This window comes from Strix aluco, chromosome 6 (genome assembly GCF_031877795.1).
Source record: "Strix aluco isolate bStrAlu1 chromosome 6, bStrAlu1.hap1, whole genome shotgun sequence".
In the NCBI taxonomy this organism is placed as follows: Eukaryota; Metazoa; Chordata; class Aves; order Strigiformes; family Strigidae; genus Strix; species Strix aluco.
This window is the reverse complement of record NC_133936.1, coordinates 2,627,923-2,644,598: the sequence shown is the minus strand read 5'-3', so window position 1 is coordinate 2,644,598 and position 16,676 is coordinate 2,627,923. Positions and strand designations below refer to the sequence as shown.

General features: G+C 42.2%; 2 protein-coding genes across 6 annotated transcripts in view; one reads left to right on the top strand and one right to left on the bottom strand.

Moving 5' to 3' along the window:
* Nucleotides 1–9,783, top strand: part of RIF1 (replication timing regulatory factor 1) — a 37,226-nt gene extending 27,443 nt beyond the window's left edge. For 3 of the 5 annotated variants that reach the window (XM_074828468.1, XM_074828472.1, XM_074828471.1), the window contains 9 exons: nucleotides 909–998; nucleotides 1,082–1,136; nucleotides 2,522–5,290; nucleotides 5,812–5,952; nucleotides 6,219–6,296; nucleotides 6,387–6,502; nucleotides 7,213–7,366; nucleotides 7,661–7,769; nucleotides 8,622–9,783. In XM_074828468.1, coding sequence (XP_074684569.1) covers nucleotides 909–998; nucleotides 1,082–1,136; nucleotides 2,522–5,290; nucleotides 5,812–5,952; nucleotides 6,219–6,296; nucleotides 6,387–6,502; nucleotides 7,213–7,366; nucleotides 7,661–7,769; nucleotides 8,622–8,842 — 3,733 coding nt within the window. In that variant the 3' untranslated portion in view covers nucleotides 8,843–9,783. The remainder of the gene's footprint in view (nucleotides 1–908; nucleotides 999–1,081; nucleotides 1,137–2,521; nucleotides 5,291–5,811; nucleotides 5,953–6,218; nucleotides 6,297–6,386; nucleotides 6,503–7,212; nucleotides 7,367–7,660; nucleotides 7,770–8,621) is intronic. The other 2 variants (XM_074828470.1, XM_074828469.1) reach the window with 2 other exon arrangements.
* A 773-nt stretch (nucleotides 9,784–10,556) lies between these two features.
* Nucleotides 10,557–16,676, bottom strand: part of NEB (nebulin) — a 157,666-nt gene continuing 151,546 nt past the window's right edge. Inside the window, exons 155-161 of the mRNA XM_074828481.1 lie at nucleotides 15,957–16,049; nucleotides 14,319–14,426; nucleotides 13,947–14,130; nucleotides 13,412–13,504; nucleotides 12,402–12,551; nucleotides 12,030–12,139; nucleotides 10,557–11,391 (exon numbers count right to left, since the gene is read on the bottom strand). Coding sequence (XP_074684582.1) covers nucleotides 11,218–11,391; nucleotides 12,030–12,139; nucleotides 12,402–12,551; nucleotides 13,412–13,504; nucleotides 13,947–14,130; nucleotides 14,319–14,426; nucleotides 15,957–16,049 — 912 coding nt within the window. The 3' untranslated portion in view covers nucleotides 10,557–11,217. The remainder of the gene's footprint in view (nucleotides 11,392–12,029; nucleotides 12,140–12,401; nucleotides 12,552–13,411; nucleotides 13,505–13,946; nucleotides 14,131–14,318; nucleotides 14,427–15,956; nucleotides 16,050–16,676) is intronic.

The following is a 16,676-nucleotide window of genomic DNA, read 5'->3' as shown; positions in this document are numbered from 1 at the left end:
CCATACAAGTTACAAAGTTTAAAGCTAACAAAGTTCATTGCTTTGCTGTTTTAAAGCATCCAAATTATTCTCTGATCTGCATTTCCTATTTTGATTAAATATACTCTGTTATCTGTTTGGAGTTTGGTAATTTGGAGTTGACATTTTTACTTCATGACTCTACTTGCAATATGAAATGGAAGATGTCGTTTTTCTTAAAACATGGAAATGAAAGGGGTTTTTTTTCACCTGATCTGAAGGAAAGGCTTCTAAATTTGAAGAGAAGTCTTATGTCAGCGGCATATTGGAAATTAGGATATTCCCAAGACTCATCTTAATTGGAAGGGAATCTTTGGAATTGTCCTCTTTTTAATGTGAGAAGATAATACTAGAGTATTTTCTGTATGCGGGCAGCAAAAACACAGTGTAAACAAAACTTGTGTACTGTAGTACTTGACAGGAACTCAGCTGCATTATATAGTGAGCATGTGTTGATGAATTCTTTGCAGAGTGGGATCCCAGTCACAGCTCTTTTCCCCCCCAAAGCATGTTTGAAACTATAAAAAAAAAATGCAACTAAAAATAGTGGCCTGGAGATAAATGATGATCTGCATCCACTTGGCAGTTTGCTCTGGCAGTTGGAGCGGGAGCCTGTAGCAGCTGGTTCCAGTATTGTGCCTTTTCTGCCCAGAACAGGGAGCAGAGCGTGCGGTCGCGCAGTCTCCTAGTACCCAAGACCTCCTGCCCTGTGTTTTGGGCAGCAAGTCCCTACTTACGCACTTGTAGCAGTTTGAGTAGTCTTGAGAGTCTGAAAGTTCAGTCCACTTCATACGAGTATCCATGCTCTTGTGATTTAATGCGTTACACTTCCCTATTCTTTTATTTTTTTTAAAAAAGCGTCTGACTTCCCATTTCCGGGTTTGTTTCAGAGTTGGTATTCCTGTTATGTACAACAATTTGGACACATCACAAGATAGTACATTATTTTCTCAGTATACTCAAAGCCAAGAGGATTCTTTGTAAGTAAAGATGGCCAGTATATATGTTAAAGGTGTCCCCCCTTTTCTGCAACACTTCTAACATAAAGTAAATTCTGTTCTAGGGAAAAGTCATCTTTAATAGAAAATGCAAAAGAAGATACTAAAAACGAGCCTCAGGTAATTTCTCATTGTCTAATGGTAATTAAGCTATCAGAATTATAATCATACCAGTGGTGTTTTCTTCATATTAGTAGCTGTGGTAATTAATGGCCAAACTCTTTGATTACTGGTTAAAATGTGGTTTTAAGATTGATTTGGAAACTCTTCAAGCAGAAAAATGTACCCCCTAATGTACTGGCTCACAGGAGTAACTTCCTGTCTCTGTATCGATTAACCTGTAAGACTCTTGAGAATATCTTCTTTTTCTCGGGCTTCCTCTATTTTTTTCCACAGCTGATTAATATTGACCCAGAGTCTGTGACTCTAGATACACCGAGAGTTTTTTTTTTTTGTGGTTTGTATTTCATTCTCATCACCAGATTGAATTTAATACCATTGAGTGCTCTTTGTGCTGTGTTCTGCTTTATATCATTTACACTAGACAGGGCTGATCATTAAGCATTTTGACAATTTCAAAATGGGAGGGTTTATATAACTAGTTTTAGTGTGGATGTATTTAAGTTTTGTTACACAGATACAGGTATTACAGGGATTTACCGATCAGTGATGTCCTGTGTCCCACCACTGACTATTAAATATTTTATTGGGGTAAAAATACCAGAAAGCTGTAGCACAGGCTGACTGTGACTTGCTTTGATGCTGTTCTAAGAATCCTTTAACTGCCTCGCTTTACACTGGCACTCGTAACACTGTTGTGTTCTCTTCCGTAACACCTTTTTTCCTCAGCAGAGGCATTTGGTACACATCGTAATTTTCTGGAACTATTTTCACTTTTAAAAGTCTTCATGTTGATTTCTATATGACTCCAGTGGACAGTGCTTTTAATCACCTTAGCTGTGTGTCCACATTCTGAACTGCTTTTGGATGAAGCTGTAAGGGCTTGAGGGGGATTAAGTAGTAGATTTTGGGATGAAAAAAATAAATTGTTAACTCTAAATAAAGATGTATTCCCTTTTGGAGAGGAGTTGGCTGAACAGCTAACTTGATCAGCTGTAGTGCAGAACAGACAGCAGGTAAAATACAGCAGATTTTTCATAAAAACTGTTTTAGTAGCAGGTTTGTTAATATCTCTGGCAAAACTTAGAACACTTTTGCAGTTCTTCATGTTGTGGAATTAAATGGGATTAAAAAAAAAAATGAAATCACAGAATCATCTAGGTTGGAAAGGACCTTGAAGATCATCTAGTCCAACCGTTAACCTAGCATTGGCAGTTTCCAACTACACCATCTTTGTCTTGTATAATTACAGAAGGACAGATAATGAAATAATTTGTAGAAAGGGTGGTTTGACAAACCTGGTGGATGTTTTCTATTCCACCAGAGCTATTTTTTTATGTTCATAGAAAAACTACAGCACTTTGCTGTTCATGTTTTTGGGACAGGAAGAAGATGCAAAGAGTGAAGGATGCACCAACAAATCAGACGAAATCATGGAGGGCTGCGGATCAGATAATGCTCTTGAGAACATCACCTGTGTGAGAGAGTCATCCGTTACTCACATGGAGGAGAGCTCAGCTTTAAACAGCGAGGGGGAGTCAAAAAGGGATACAGCCAAAATGATTCTGGGGGAGCCATCAGGTGGAGAGGGAGTAGAAAAAAGTAATGTGGAAACGGCCTCAAAGGGGCCCTTAGGGAACGAAAACACTTCAAATATCAGCAGCAGTTCAACTTCAAGTGACATAATCTCTGGAACGCCGCAGCCCACAAGCCGACGGCAGTCTTTTATTACTTTGGAGAAATTTGGTAGCTCAGGGACCAGACCCGGTAGCCTTTCAGCATTAAACAGCTCGTCTGAGATGTCTGGAAGCGCTTCTGTGGCAGCTAAACTGGAAAGTACGAATGGGTGCAGGACTAGTGCTAAACCAGAAAAATCTGGAGAAGAAAATAAAAAGGCTTTAAAATCTGAGTCTGACCAAATATTTACTGCGATACGAAGGCTGACTCGCAGGCAGACTAAACTGGAACAGCAAGGAAAGAACAAGGTCATTAGGTCAGAACAAGAGAAAAGCATCCAAGAATCTTCTGCTTCCAACAGCATGGAAAATATTTCTGAACTATCTTCTACAGTAGACTGCATCGAACATGTTCTCCTTGCTCAGTCCCAAGCTCTCCTTTCTACAGAAGTAGAAATTAAAAAAATAGAAGATACCCTAGCAGAAATAGAAAGGGCCCACGCATTAGATACGGATTCTAAAGAAAATACACCCCCAGAGACAACAGTGTCATCTGACCAGGTAACAGAAGAGGATAGCCAGGTTCCACATGTGTCTCCTAATCAAAAAGTACTAAGACGTTCTTCAAGGCGACGGTCAGAAACTGTAGAAAGTACAGCAAGTAGTCAAGATAAGGAAGACAACCACCAAAAGAAAGACAGACGTAAAGACGATGAAAAATCTGGGCAAAAGAAGGTGCCGCAGACTAAAGATGGATCCCAAAAGCAGGAAGCAGTTTCTGGGAAAGCTACAGAAAATGCAAATAAGAAAGCAAGCAGCCACCCTGAGAGACCTGCTGCAGAGGACTCAAGCTCAAAGGAGTCTCCTGCTTCAAGGGCCCTTGATGAGGAAGCGAACAGAAGTGCTAGGAGGTCAGAAGATAACTTGAGGACTGACACAGAGGGTCAGGACTGTAGCTCGAGTACAGTCAGTCAGAAGAAGATTGAACGCCCACGGTACCACACCAGAAGAGCTTCGCAGGGATTGCTTTCCAGCATTGAAAACTCAGAGGCTGATGGCTCTGAGACCAAGGAGGAAGGCCCAAGGAAGAAAAAATATGCAAAATTGAAAAATAGAAGTGATTCTCTTGAAGGTAAATTGAAAGATCCACAGCCAGGAAGCCGCAGCCATGAGGTGTCTTCCCAAGGAAACGAAATGAAGAATCTGTTGGAAACAAATAAAGGGGAACTGAGCTGTGAAGTCAGCACAGATGCTGCACAGATGGCTGAACCGTGTGACCTGGAAAACCAAGTAGCTCCTACAGATGTGAGCAAAGCTGTGGGGTCTGTCAGCACAGAGAACTCGCCTGCTGCACGGAACATGGATGTGGAACAAAACAAGAGCAGTGCCCTGATGGAATCCTCCAGCAACCCGTCTGCATCTGATCAAAATTTGAAAGCAGCAGAGGAGAATAAACTCCTTGAGAAGGAAACACACCTAGAAGACTCTTGTTCAGCTGTTCTGCCTGAATATGTACCAGGAGCAAATGCTTCAGGTGGTGATCTTTCCTCTTTGCAAATACCCGAGTGTCAGCACAAAAGAAGCAAAAGGCTGAAAAAACTAAGGAACTCTGATTGCTGTTGTAAAAAGCCCAAGCAGCAAGCGATGTCGTTTACTGAATCAAAAACTGTGAATGCCTATGAAGCAAACAAGCCCCAAACCACCCCAGTTCAACTATCTGTAAATCCATCAGAGGTGTCCAGTAATGCAAACTTTGATGAGAGCTTGTCCATGGCGCCCTGTGCAATGAGCACTCCGCTGCATCCTTCTAAGGAACCCCGTGCATCAAACTTGGAGAGCGAGGGAAGGTCTGAGAATAACCTGCCAGGCAGGAGTGTTGGCATGGAGGAGGATCTGGAGAATATGGAGTGTAGGGCAGGTGACACTGCAGACTGCGTAGTGGGAGGAAAAGAAGAACCTGCTGATCAGAATGACCGAACCGAACAGTCTGAGCGTGTTTTGATTGACCCTGGTGAGAGCTGGCTGGCTGCAGGGCAGCGGAGCGAAGAGCCAGCAGCTACAGAAAAGGAAGAAGTGGGTCAGAACGGCCAGCTGGAGGAGAGGCCCGAGGCACTGATGGTTAGAAAACCTGAGAAAAACCAGATGAATGGGCTAGAAAGCAATCGGGACAATAAAGAAGCTGAGAACACTGTAGGAGAAACTTGTATTATTCAAGATAGAGAGAAGGAGGAATTGGTGAACACTGAAGTGACAGTGCCTGAAAATGTGGCCTTAGACAAAGAAGATGCAGTAGAAAACAGCAGTGTGGATTCGCCTCAGAAGCTGGAAAATCATGATTCTTTAGCGTTAGTTAATGGAAGCCCTAATGGTATGCAGGTACGCTGCATGTGGTCTCCTTCAGCTTCACCATCCACTAGTATTTTAAAGAGAGGTGTAAAAAGGACACAAGAGGATGATTCCCTGTCGCCAGCTAATAAGGTATTGCCATGTGATTCGTGATGTGATCCTCACAGTTCATTCAGTTCATAACGGCTATGGAATGGTGCCTGTAGCGTAATAATACGTGGAATTGCTGACTGTATTTTTCACTGTAAATGATCTTATGCTAAAGTTTTACAGATTTTTCTTTTTTGGAATGTGCAAGCACTGACAGGTTGGCATTTTCGGGGCTTGGGGTGGGGAGTTGAGTTTTTGAAACAGAGCACCAGAGCCTAATCTGCTTCCCTGGGTGGCAGTGCAACAAATGTTGCTGCAAAACCACTGCCTACGTCGTCAGGGTTTTGCCCACTGGATTTTGAGTAACTTTTTACAAAATGCATCCAGTGTGTCCTTTAGCAATAAGGAAGTCATGGTTTCTGTCCGTGGGTGAAATGTCATCTGTGTCATTCAAGAACTTTAATGGCTTTATTGCAAACTGAGCTGTTTTGTCTCCTCAGACGGACTCCACCAGAGTGTGGTGGTTTGAGTTTGTGCTATAAAAACTCCTTCTCTCAAAACAGATTCGTCGAGTCTCTTTTGCAAATCCAATTTATCAAGAAGGACTGGCAGATGACATAGATAGGAGAAGCCCTGTCATTAGATCCCATTCTTCTTCACCATCTTCCCGAAGTCTTAAAATTTTATCTAATATCCAGGCTAAGGTAAATTCCGTTACGTGTGTTCTGTATGTCGTCAGTGCTTGCATGTCTCATGTACCGTGGGTAACGTTCCATTAGTGCATGTTCATAGTCACTTGTGAAGGAGCAGAGAATCCCTCAGTGTAAGAAGGAGTTGTAACTGGTTTAGCCTGACTCGTTCTGTTACTTTCTGAAGGCAAATGCACTCTGAGATCTAGGTAGCTAGAATCTTACAATTAACTAAATTCCTGTGATCCTGAGAGATATTTTTTTCCTCTTTTTCTATCCAGCATATTACCACTCCAACCAAAGGATTTCTGTCCCCAGGATCTCGTAACCCTAAATTTAAGAGCTCAAAGAAGTGTTTAGTAAGAAGTGCTTTGGTTCATGTATCTCTATTTTTTTCTTGTATTCAGTTGTGTAATAGTTAATTTAATAATTTTTCTGTATTATTCAAGATTACAGAAATGGCAAAGGAGTCAATGACTTGCCCTACAGAATGTGTGTATCCTGCCTTGGTTGGCTGCAAAGCACCAGTCGATGTCATTTTACCTCAGATTACATCAAACATATGGTAAGTGGAGTGTTGCTTTTGAAGATGGACATTTTAATAGAAACTGAATTCTTACTGAACTGAATTCTTACTGAATCCAAATTTTCTGATGCAAAATGTGATGACTTTGAGACATCTTTTGCCAAATTTTTTTAAAAGGAGGGAGATTGGTTTGGTGGGGGAGAGACTTTATTCTAGAATTATTCAAGTTGGGTTTTTTAAAGACTGTGAAAAGCTTTCACCTGGCATCACAGGGAACTTTATGTGGCAGAGCAGACTGATCTCAGTGGTCTGTGACGAAGCAGGTGGCGCTTTCTGTGTATAGAAGGCGAAGTGAGATTTTCGAAGAAACAATCTACATTTCAAATGTACGAAGGCCAGGTGCTCAGCTAGTTTGGTTTTCGATCTGAGTTTTGGTGACTTGGCACAACAAACCATAGATGTGCAGTGGGAGCTGCTCAGAACGGCCTTTTCTGATGCGCTCGGCTCCGTTTCTTTCCACTGACATTATGTATGAGTGGGCTTCAGAATGCTGTTCTCTGGTGGCTATAGGATAAACTGCAAAAAGGTGCGTTTCTGCAGAGAGAATGTCACTTCCATTTTGGTCTTTCCTTCGCTTACGTGCATGTGATTCGGCATTCGTGTAATATTTCCTTCTGCTCCACCGTGCCAGGCAGAAAGGACACGATTCCCAGCGTAATAAACCATTTTTCTTTCTTCCCCTGCTGCAGCGCCAGAGGCTTGGGGCAGCTCATTCGAGCAAAGAACATCAAGACAGTGGGTGATCTGAGTACTCTGACAGCATCAGAAATCAAAACTCTTCCCATCCGCTCTCCTAAAGTTTCCAATGTTAAAAAAGCTCTTAAGGGATATCATGAACAGCAGGTAAAGTTCAATTTTGGTACCCAAAAAGCCATCATTAGCCTAATGAACTGCTCACATCCATTACAAGGAATAATAGGGTTTTTCCCCCCGTTAGAAATAGCACTTTAAAATGTGATTGCTGCCTGTCAAAGTCACATGGGAATTGAAGGAATGGATGACTTGGTTACTGTGTTATTCAAGGGAATAATGATTGTACTTATTATGAGGTTAAAATGTGTCCTACCCTGTAATCTTTTTTTTTTTTTTTTCCCCCTCTGAAAACACATCGCTTGTTCTCTCCAAATAAATCTTCAGGTAAAATCTCGAGGATTTGAGGAAATAGCGGTGCTTGAAGATGCAGAGAAATCTGTAAATAACGTAGAGGATAAAGCTCTTCCTGTAGATGAAGAAAAACTTGCAACAGGTACCTACTGCCAGCTTTTTGCTTAGGATTTGGATGTTCCTGCTGTATTGCTGCTTTCCTCCTCTCCTAAGGGGATCACTTGATCTTTTTGTGTGTTAATAGCCAATATTAGCACATTAGATAGGTGATTTGAGTTAGCCACTTTATGAAGCCCTGTAGCAACAGCTTTTTAAAACTTGTTACATATTTGGAGGGAGAGATGCTGGTTTCCCTAAACAAGGTAGCATAAGCACGCAAAGAACAAATTAGAGCCCTGCCTAAGCGCTTAATTTTCTGAGTCTTAACCCGGGTACATCTCCTGTGCTGTTGAATTCGTGGTAACTGCTGTCGTTCTGGGTGTGCACAGAAACAAGGTGAAGTGGAGATTCGCACTGAGGGGGTGGGATAGGAGGGGCATGATTCCCTGGATACCCGATTTTTATGGGAATTCTGTGCATTTGAGGAGTTTGGCCTGATAGCTCCAACAGAGGAATCGCGTTTGTTCTCCCTACGAGATACTTGAAGCATTTGGTTTACTGGGGAACAAAGAACTCGGGAGTAACCTCTCAGCTGTCCAGTTTAAAAGTTGGACTTTGGGGTAGCATGTCTCAAAGAACACTGGCAGTATCTGAATTTGATGGAATACCTTCATTTCTGTCCTTAGTTTTATTGTACAATATAATGAAAGTCACCATAAAGAAGGGTAGCGTGGAGTTCTGAGGGCTGCCTTTGTCAGCAGCTCTCACTGTGTGTGGAACAAATGCTGTGTAGACTGATGAAATGATGTCACTTTGTACAAAAGAAGCTACAACGCAATTCTAGATTTAAATCCAAAGGCCTGGACTGCCCTGCCCTATGTTCCTTCCGTTTCAGATTTGATTGAACCAGTTGTCCTGAGCACAAATGACCAGCCTGCAGCAGATCTTCTGAGCCAGATCGACACCCTTGCTGCTCAGCTGACCACTGAAGATCTTCACGGCTACTCGGGAAGCCAACTTTTTGAGATGCAAGAAAAACTTGTTGGCATGACAAACTGTATCATGAAAAACCTGCAGTCCCGCTGGAAATCGCCACCCCATGAAAGTTCTGATTAGTTGCTTATCATTTCCGAGTAAGGAGGATTTTGTTTTTTTCCCAAAAACCTGCTTTTCTTACTGGTGAATTATTCCTTAAACTGTGCATTTTGTACTATAGAAGATTTTTTTTAACACCTATATGAACAAAATGTATTGTGGCTTGTTTTTTTTCCTCGGGTTTTTTATTTTTTGTTCTGATTTGTGGGATTGCTTACTCCCTGTTAGAGGTATTTGTATCGTATTGCTATGCATATTTCTTTCAGGCAGTGAAAGAAAACTTGATAAAGTTGTGCAATAGCAAAGACTGTGAAACCAAACCAACAGAGTACTTTAAATTATATTTTCAAATCCGAAGTGTTCTTAGTGCTGCAAGCTCTTACTATTTGGTGAGAGATGGATCTCGCAGCTCTGCTCAGCTGCTGCCCCTGTTTGTTTCCTTTAACGTGGCTGACACTGGCTCTTCCCACACTGTTTTTGACTGAGATAAGCTGAGCTTAATTCCTTGCAACAGTCCAGGAGCCTGATATTTAACAACTGGGTGACATCTATTTTTGCATGTATTTTTCTAAGAATCACACTAAGAAGCTGATAATGAAATGTACTCTTAAAAGTGAAAGACTTTGCAGAACTTCTCAGGCTTTTTCCCATGTTCTTTGTTTGCAGCAGTTCTGTGGAGAAGACTTTTTTCCCTTGGGGAAACGAATGGGTGTGCCAGGAGCTCATTGTATATTATGTACAGACTTATCATGGCAAATGTTGGTTAATAATTTATGACTTTAATTGCATGGAATGCATTGCTGCTTCTCAGACCTTCAGAGAGAGTTCTTGGGTTTTACTCTGGAAATGGAATATGTATATATTGTACTGTAGCTACCAAAAGGGATGTTTATTGAAAGGAATTGCTGCAGGTCCTTTTAGAAGTTACATGTGAGCAAATAAAACAGCAAATAGTTCCCAAACTTCTTGATGTCCTTGTTTGGTGGTTTGGTTGGTTTTATTTCCCCACCCCCCAACATTGCTTTGGATTCACAAGGTTGGGAAGGACCTTGGAAGGTCATTGCTGCTGCCTGAGGGAGGAGCAGATCCTCAGGGACAGGGTTGTATCTTGGCAGCAAGACAAATATTCTTTGCCCTGTTCATGCATCTTGTCAAGAAAACAAACAGGACAAAGAGGTGTCTGAGAGCTGTAATGTGAGTTGTCTGTGGAATTTCTTGCTTTCTTGAAAATGTTATTTTGGTTCTGATTCTGCCTCCTTAGGCTTGTTCAACTGTTGTACCCAGGGACCTGTACAGATAAGGACGTTCCTAAAGCAGCAAAAGGGGTGTTAATGTCTTTAACACCCTTCAGTAGGAATCCTGAACCCTGTTGTTACCATGATGTGCTGTGAATTCCTTTTGAATCTCCTTGGAATGAAATTCCCTTTGAGTCAATGTTGCAATGCCTACTGTTACCTGCTTTTTAATCTTTGTAGTCTCTCTTGGACACAGTGTACAGTGATTTCTTATTTCGTTCCTTCTTGGAGACTGGCTGGTACCTGATGCTTCAGCAGATGAAGCAGATAACCACCCTGTCAAGGTAAGAAATAATTTGTCCAGCCCCTCTCTGACTTCATTGTGGCTGTTGCATCCTCCATCACCTTCTGGGTTCTTTCCCTTTCTCAGAGTTTTTCTGAACAAAACGGGTTTGTTGTGAGTGAATCCTGCTCCTCAGCACAAGTGACTACACCAAACATACTGCAGAAACATCAGCTTTATTTAGTCACTAATTTACAAGTAATAACAGCTTTTGACCCCAGTTGCATGAAAAACACCTGCGTAAGAGCTTAACAAACAGGAAAGGTGTTTGGGTTGGTTGGGATTCCACCCCCCCAGCTAAATTTTGGTTTATGATACTAAGCTTAAATGTTGCATATATAGAAAATAAGTGAGCACATTCAAACATTTTAGAATAGTCCAGAAAAATACTCGTTTTTAGGAGAGAATGCATAAAGTAATAGTTGGTAGTCTTAAGTCCATGTATAGAATTTCAGAGATAGGGAACTGGATTGCAGTTCCAGCACAGTTAAATGTTGTGATGGTCTGTGATGGTGAAATGTTTGAAAGTCCAGGCAATGTTTAAAAAAATGGTTTGGTTTTTTTTTGACATGGGAAGAAATACTGTTCTAATGAGCAGGGCCTAGTAGTGTGTTTGCAGGTGGTTTTCAAAAATATTATGAAAGGATGTTTCAAGAGTATTTTGCTCTGCAGTTACTTTTTTTGTTTTTCACCTCGTGGTTCCTAAGGCATTATCAGCATGGAAGACAATAAGGCACTTCAGAAAAAGCGTTACAAACCCTTTTCTCAGGCGGAGTCCGGGCCATGCGGATACGCCTTTGGGAACAGCGGGGTTTGGCTTAGACAGCTTCTACGTAGTTGGCTGGCAGCATGCCTGTCTTGCCGGTCCTCTGGACGGTGCCGAACATCCAGCCTTCATCAATGGCTTGTACGTTCACAATCGTGTCCCCATCTTTGAAGGAAACCTCATCAGCATCAGCTGCCATGTAGTCGTACATGGCCTGGTAGGTCTTCTGTTGGTTTTAAGAAAGGAAGGGGGAGTGAAAAACAAGAGACAGGTTTAGAGCCCTGCAGTGGCAGCCACAGCTGCTGCTGAGAATCAGGATGTAAGAGGAGGCTCAGGGCAAGCCATGTTTTAACTCATTTCAGTGTTCTAAAAGTACAGCTGATAGTAGGATCAGCTGGTCTTTCCGGTTGCCTCTTTTCAGATCACGAAATGTTTCTTCTCATTACCCAAGTACCTTCATTACCTGAGTACCATGGCTGGAGCTGGAGTGTTAGTGATGCCGAAGCTGAAGAAGATGGTGTCAGTGTGTACTGGAGCAGTATCAGCCCCAGGTAGCTCCAGCTGTAACATTAAGGTGCTGCCTCCCAGCAGCTCTTGGGGGGAGGCAAAGCCATACCCCTTGTCATGCAGCTACTCTAAGACTTAATCTCAGGAGTAGGAAAAAGTGTTAAAGTTTTGAAGAACAGGGGCAGGTCTGTTCCCTTTCTGTGGAGTTGTTACACCCTCACATGGTTTGTACCACAGCCTCAACCCTGGTGTGACACAGTCTGGAGCACGACAGAGCGTGTACCATCAGCAATTAAATGAACTCCTGCAGTGAGCTTGGGACTGTGTCTCAAAACACACATGACCAGTGGTACTTACCCCAGCAGTAGAGGGGTGAGAAGGAACTGATGACACCGTTGTTTGCTGGGTGGCAACTGATGATGACCGTTGTTGGGGTAACTCGATGGTTTTAACCTGTTTGTAGCCCACTACAAGAGGAAAATATGTTTTGTATTGTTTATTGCAGACTTGGCAATAGGATTAGAGTTGCTCTGAATAATAAAGATCATGGGAGAGGTTAAATCTGCCACTGAAATACAACTTCACAGCTGTTGGTTACGTCCATAACTCCACCTTTTGCAGGGGTACTTGTGTGCTTTTTCCTGGCAAAAGGAAGTGCTGCCCTGCCAGCTACTCTGCATCCCCTCTGTCCTCACGGGTGAATAAAGGGCACTGTTGGTCTGCTCCTACCTGTTGCGGTGGTGGTAAAGCAGCCCCCGTTGCTGTAGTAGGACAGATGTTGCTCCACGCCGTCCGAGGGCTCGGATTTCTCATCGCCGCCACTGAGGCTCAAGGCGCTGGCAGAGCGGGAGTGCTCCCGGCTGCGGCGCTGGGCTTGGACTGCAAGGAGAAAGGCCCTGCCTTTGTTAGGAGACATAGATAGGTATGTACACACACATTACTCTGTCTATACACACACATCCTTACATCTGGGTCCCGTACATACTCTAAAAACACCCAAAGCTCTCTACCCTTGTTACCAAACCCACAGGAGTTGTGCTTCTAGGAGTAGAAAAGCAGAATTAGTTACTGTATTTTACAGACTATGGGGAAAAGCATGTGAATTAATCACAGTCTTATTTTTAAGGTTACACCAGGGTATTTGGCAGTGCTTTTAAAAAGTATTCACTGTGCTGAAGGTCTGCTCAAACAGGCACAGTTATGATGACCCTGTTATCTTTACTATTCAGAATATTTCTTTCTCCACCCTCCTCCCCTTTAGCATTAGCTACTTCCAAAACTTTTATTCCAATGATCCCATGCTTTCCTTCAGCTGACACAATCTCAGCCATGCCCCAGACTCTTTTCTATCAGGACCCATCTGTTCTCAAACAATTTGCAGGAAAGGAGTTTGTTTTTTTTTTTAAAAATGTAATTTGAGGAACAGTATTTTTAAAGTTATTTAAAAATGAAGCATGTGTTACAGTTATCTGTGGATCGTGTAAGCAATCCTCTTCAGGCCTGTGTTAGATCAACATTAACAATAAGATTAATATTTTTTGAGAAATAAGAGAAATCCAGGTACATTATGGAGGTAGCACGAATACAGTTAAACTGGTGAGGAGGAGCTTTAGGCAATTTCTCTGTGTAACTTGTGTCTGTGCATAGGCAGAGCATGAAGCTGTACACTTGTCAGTCTGAGGGGATTTGCACGCCTATAAAACCAATTTTGCACAAACAGCAGAGACTGCGGAACAAACCCGAGATCATGTGTAAGCTTCTGGACTGGATGTTGTCTTCTGCTGGGTCGTAGTCAAAGACTGAGCCAGCGTTAGTGCGCCACACCCGCAGGCCTGTAAGAGAAATGGCATTTTCTGAGGACAAGCTGTAGCTCGAGCAACTTTTTGTTTTTTAGAGAGTTTAAGCAGCATGTGTCTGTCCTGAATAGGGTAAAAGTGTGTCAGAAAAGTGTGTTCATAAACTTGTGTTTCTCAAATCTATAGCACAGATTAAGCTTTTTTTTTTTTTTTTTTTTAAAATCTACATCAAGTGAGCTAAGGTATTTCTCTAGTATCGTAGAGATGAATAAGATAAATGTAAATCTAGCACTAAAGTTGGGCAGAATGGGCCAGGCAGGCCACTGATGATTTACAGCTGCTCTAAGAGAATATTTTTAAAATGGACTTTGATAAAAACACCATCTCCAAGTACTATTTGAATTGATAGGGCTGAGCTTAACTGAACTATCCAGGTCAGCTTGTGCTTTGTGGAAGTTGTGATAAAGTTTCTGCTTACCCGTGAGAGTCTCCTGATCCTGGTCCACACGCTTCCGCTCCATTTCTACTACCCGCCTCTGGATGCCCCGATAGCTGATGTCACTGAAGTCCTGTGTGTTCTTCTTCACGCGTTCCGTAATGGGGTCGGTGACTACAGGGGTGAAACTACCTTTGCTTTTCTCAAAATCTTCATGGTATTTCACCTGCAATTTAAAATGAAACGTCTGTTCCATGTAGTTTAGGGCACCTAATCCCATTTAAGAAATTTGGGTAACCCAACTTCTGTCTACATTGTCCTTGAGCTGCCAACCCCAGAATGTCTCTGGAACAAGGGTTATGTTTTTATTTAAATCACTTGCCAAGTTAAAAATACATCTATAACTGCGCTTACTGTAGAGATGTGTTTCTGGGTCTCTCGCACACGCCGCATTTCAGGTGTATCCAGGACATATGCAGCTTTGCCTTGTACTTGTTTCCGGAAACTATCTGAATAAAGAACCTGCCAGGTGGGGAAAAAGGAAATGAGCGCAGGGCACAAAACTATTTCTGCATCATGAGGAATGAGCTGCACTGCAGCAACCTGGGAAAGAAGGGAGGGGAGGGAAAAAAGAGCAGCAGGAGCTGTCTTGGTGAATAAGATCAGAATGCAAAGCAAAATTCTTAATTATGGAGACAAGGACAGCTCTGGACTTGATCCCAAACGTTTCTTTTCTTAACTAGAAGAGCCTTATATTTTTAACCTTGTAACAACAGACATAACACAGTAATAATGTTCTAGGTAATATTTTCAGATTTTTGACATGCATCTCACTGATGTCAGCAAAGTTACCAGTGTGAAACAGACAACGTAACTAGACCTGTATTTTTCATTGAAATACTACACTTTTTGCTGGGTTTGTAGGGTTTACTTTTTGAGAGGTGACAGTTGCATCATGCATCTGTAAACACTTGCAGATAAGGCACTGCTGGATTTATTGAGCAAAACATGGCAACATTCAAGACCAGGTTGGACGGGGCTTTGGGCAACCTGGGCTAGCGGAAGGTGTCCCTGCCCAGGGCAGCGGGGTGGGACGGGATGGGCTTTGAGGGCACTTCCCACCCAAACCAGTCTATGGTTCTATGATCTGTTATGTATATAAACATTTACAAGACGGGGTGTGTCAGGATTTACCTCTGGAGTAACAGGTTAGTGAAGAAGAGCCTGAGGAAGCCCATTTCCAGATTTGTGATGTTTACATAGAATGTCAGAAATTTAATACAAAATATACTGTTACTGAAGAACAAATAGTTTATATGTTATACAGTATAAGATCTGTAAAACCAGAAGATATTTGCAAGAGACCTTAAGAATCACAGAATCATCAAGGTTGGAAAAGACCTTGAAGCTCCTCCAGTCCAACCATGAACCTCACACTGACCGTTCTCAACTCCACCAGATCCCTCAGCGCTGGGTCAACCCGACTCTTCAACCCCTCCAGGGATGGGGACTCCCCCCCTGCCCTGGGCAGCCCATTCCAACGCCCAACAACCCCTTCTGCAAAGAAATACTTCCTAAGAGCCAGTCTGACCCTGCCCTGGCGCAGCTTGAGGCCATTCCCTCTTGTCCTGGCGCTGGTTCCTTGGTTCAAGAGACTCATCCCCCCTCTCTGCACCCTCCTGTCAGGGAGTTGTAGAGGGTGATGAGGTCTCCCCTCAGCCTCCTCTTCTCCAGACTAAACCCCCCCAGTTCCCTCAGCCGCTCCCCATCAGACCTGTGCTCCAGACCCTGCACCAGCTCCGTTGCCCTTCTCTGGACATGTTCAAAGGCAACACATGTTATCTGAAACTCAACTGTTTAAAAAAACCCAACAAACTAAAGCAGTTAATCATACAAAAGGAAATAGTTGCAGCAGAAAGTAAAAAGCAAGTATTCAGGGATTTGATTTTAGTACGGTTACTTCATACTTCCAAACTAGGTAGCTACCATCTGCACAGGGATTGAAATGTTACTTTTTAATGTATTTTCATTTACGGGCTGAACAGAACATACCGAGCTGATGTTTTCTTGATTGCGTTTAGCCCTCTCCATCTCTGGAGTCATCGGTGTTGGAGTTCCCTTTGCCAGGTGTTCCTTGTACAAAACCTGGTGGACAAGAAGGTGGCCACAAATCAGACTGGAATAGTTCATGGCTCAGTCTGTAAGTGGTGTTATTGTTTAAGCATACTCATCACTGCAGGGGTAGAAAAGATCTTGGGAAATCAAGCATCTAAAAAGTTACTTGCTAGAGCAAAAGGTAAAAAAAAAAAAAATCAAAGGGGAAAATAGGAAAAACCAAGGAAAACAGAGAATAAGGCTAAATTAGAAGTGGAGTTTTTGCTTAGAATGGTTATTTTTAATAGAAGGTGATTGTTTTTCTTCTTTCAGTACCGAGCTAATGTGTTCTTGGCTGCGTTTGACTCTCTCCATCTCTGGAGTGACCGGTGTGGGGGTTGCCTTCCCTAAGCCTTCTTTGTATACAACCTACAGATCACAAAGTAACTCAAAGTCACAAATGTACAACTTAAAAACTGTAATGTTACTGGGTTTAGCGTAAACACCATCCATTATGAAAGAAAAAAAGGTCAGAGGAAAAATAGTATTAAAAAGTTAATTGACAAAAAAAATATCTTTAAAGTACTATAATTTTAAGAGATTACTAAGTTTGAGGGAAAAAAATTAGAGGGTTAAATAAAACCAGACAGACTTAAGTAAGTTATTAAAAAAAAAAAA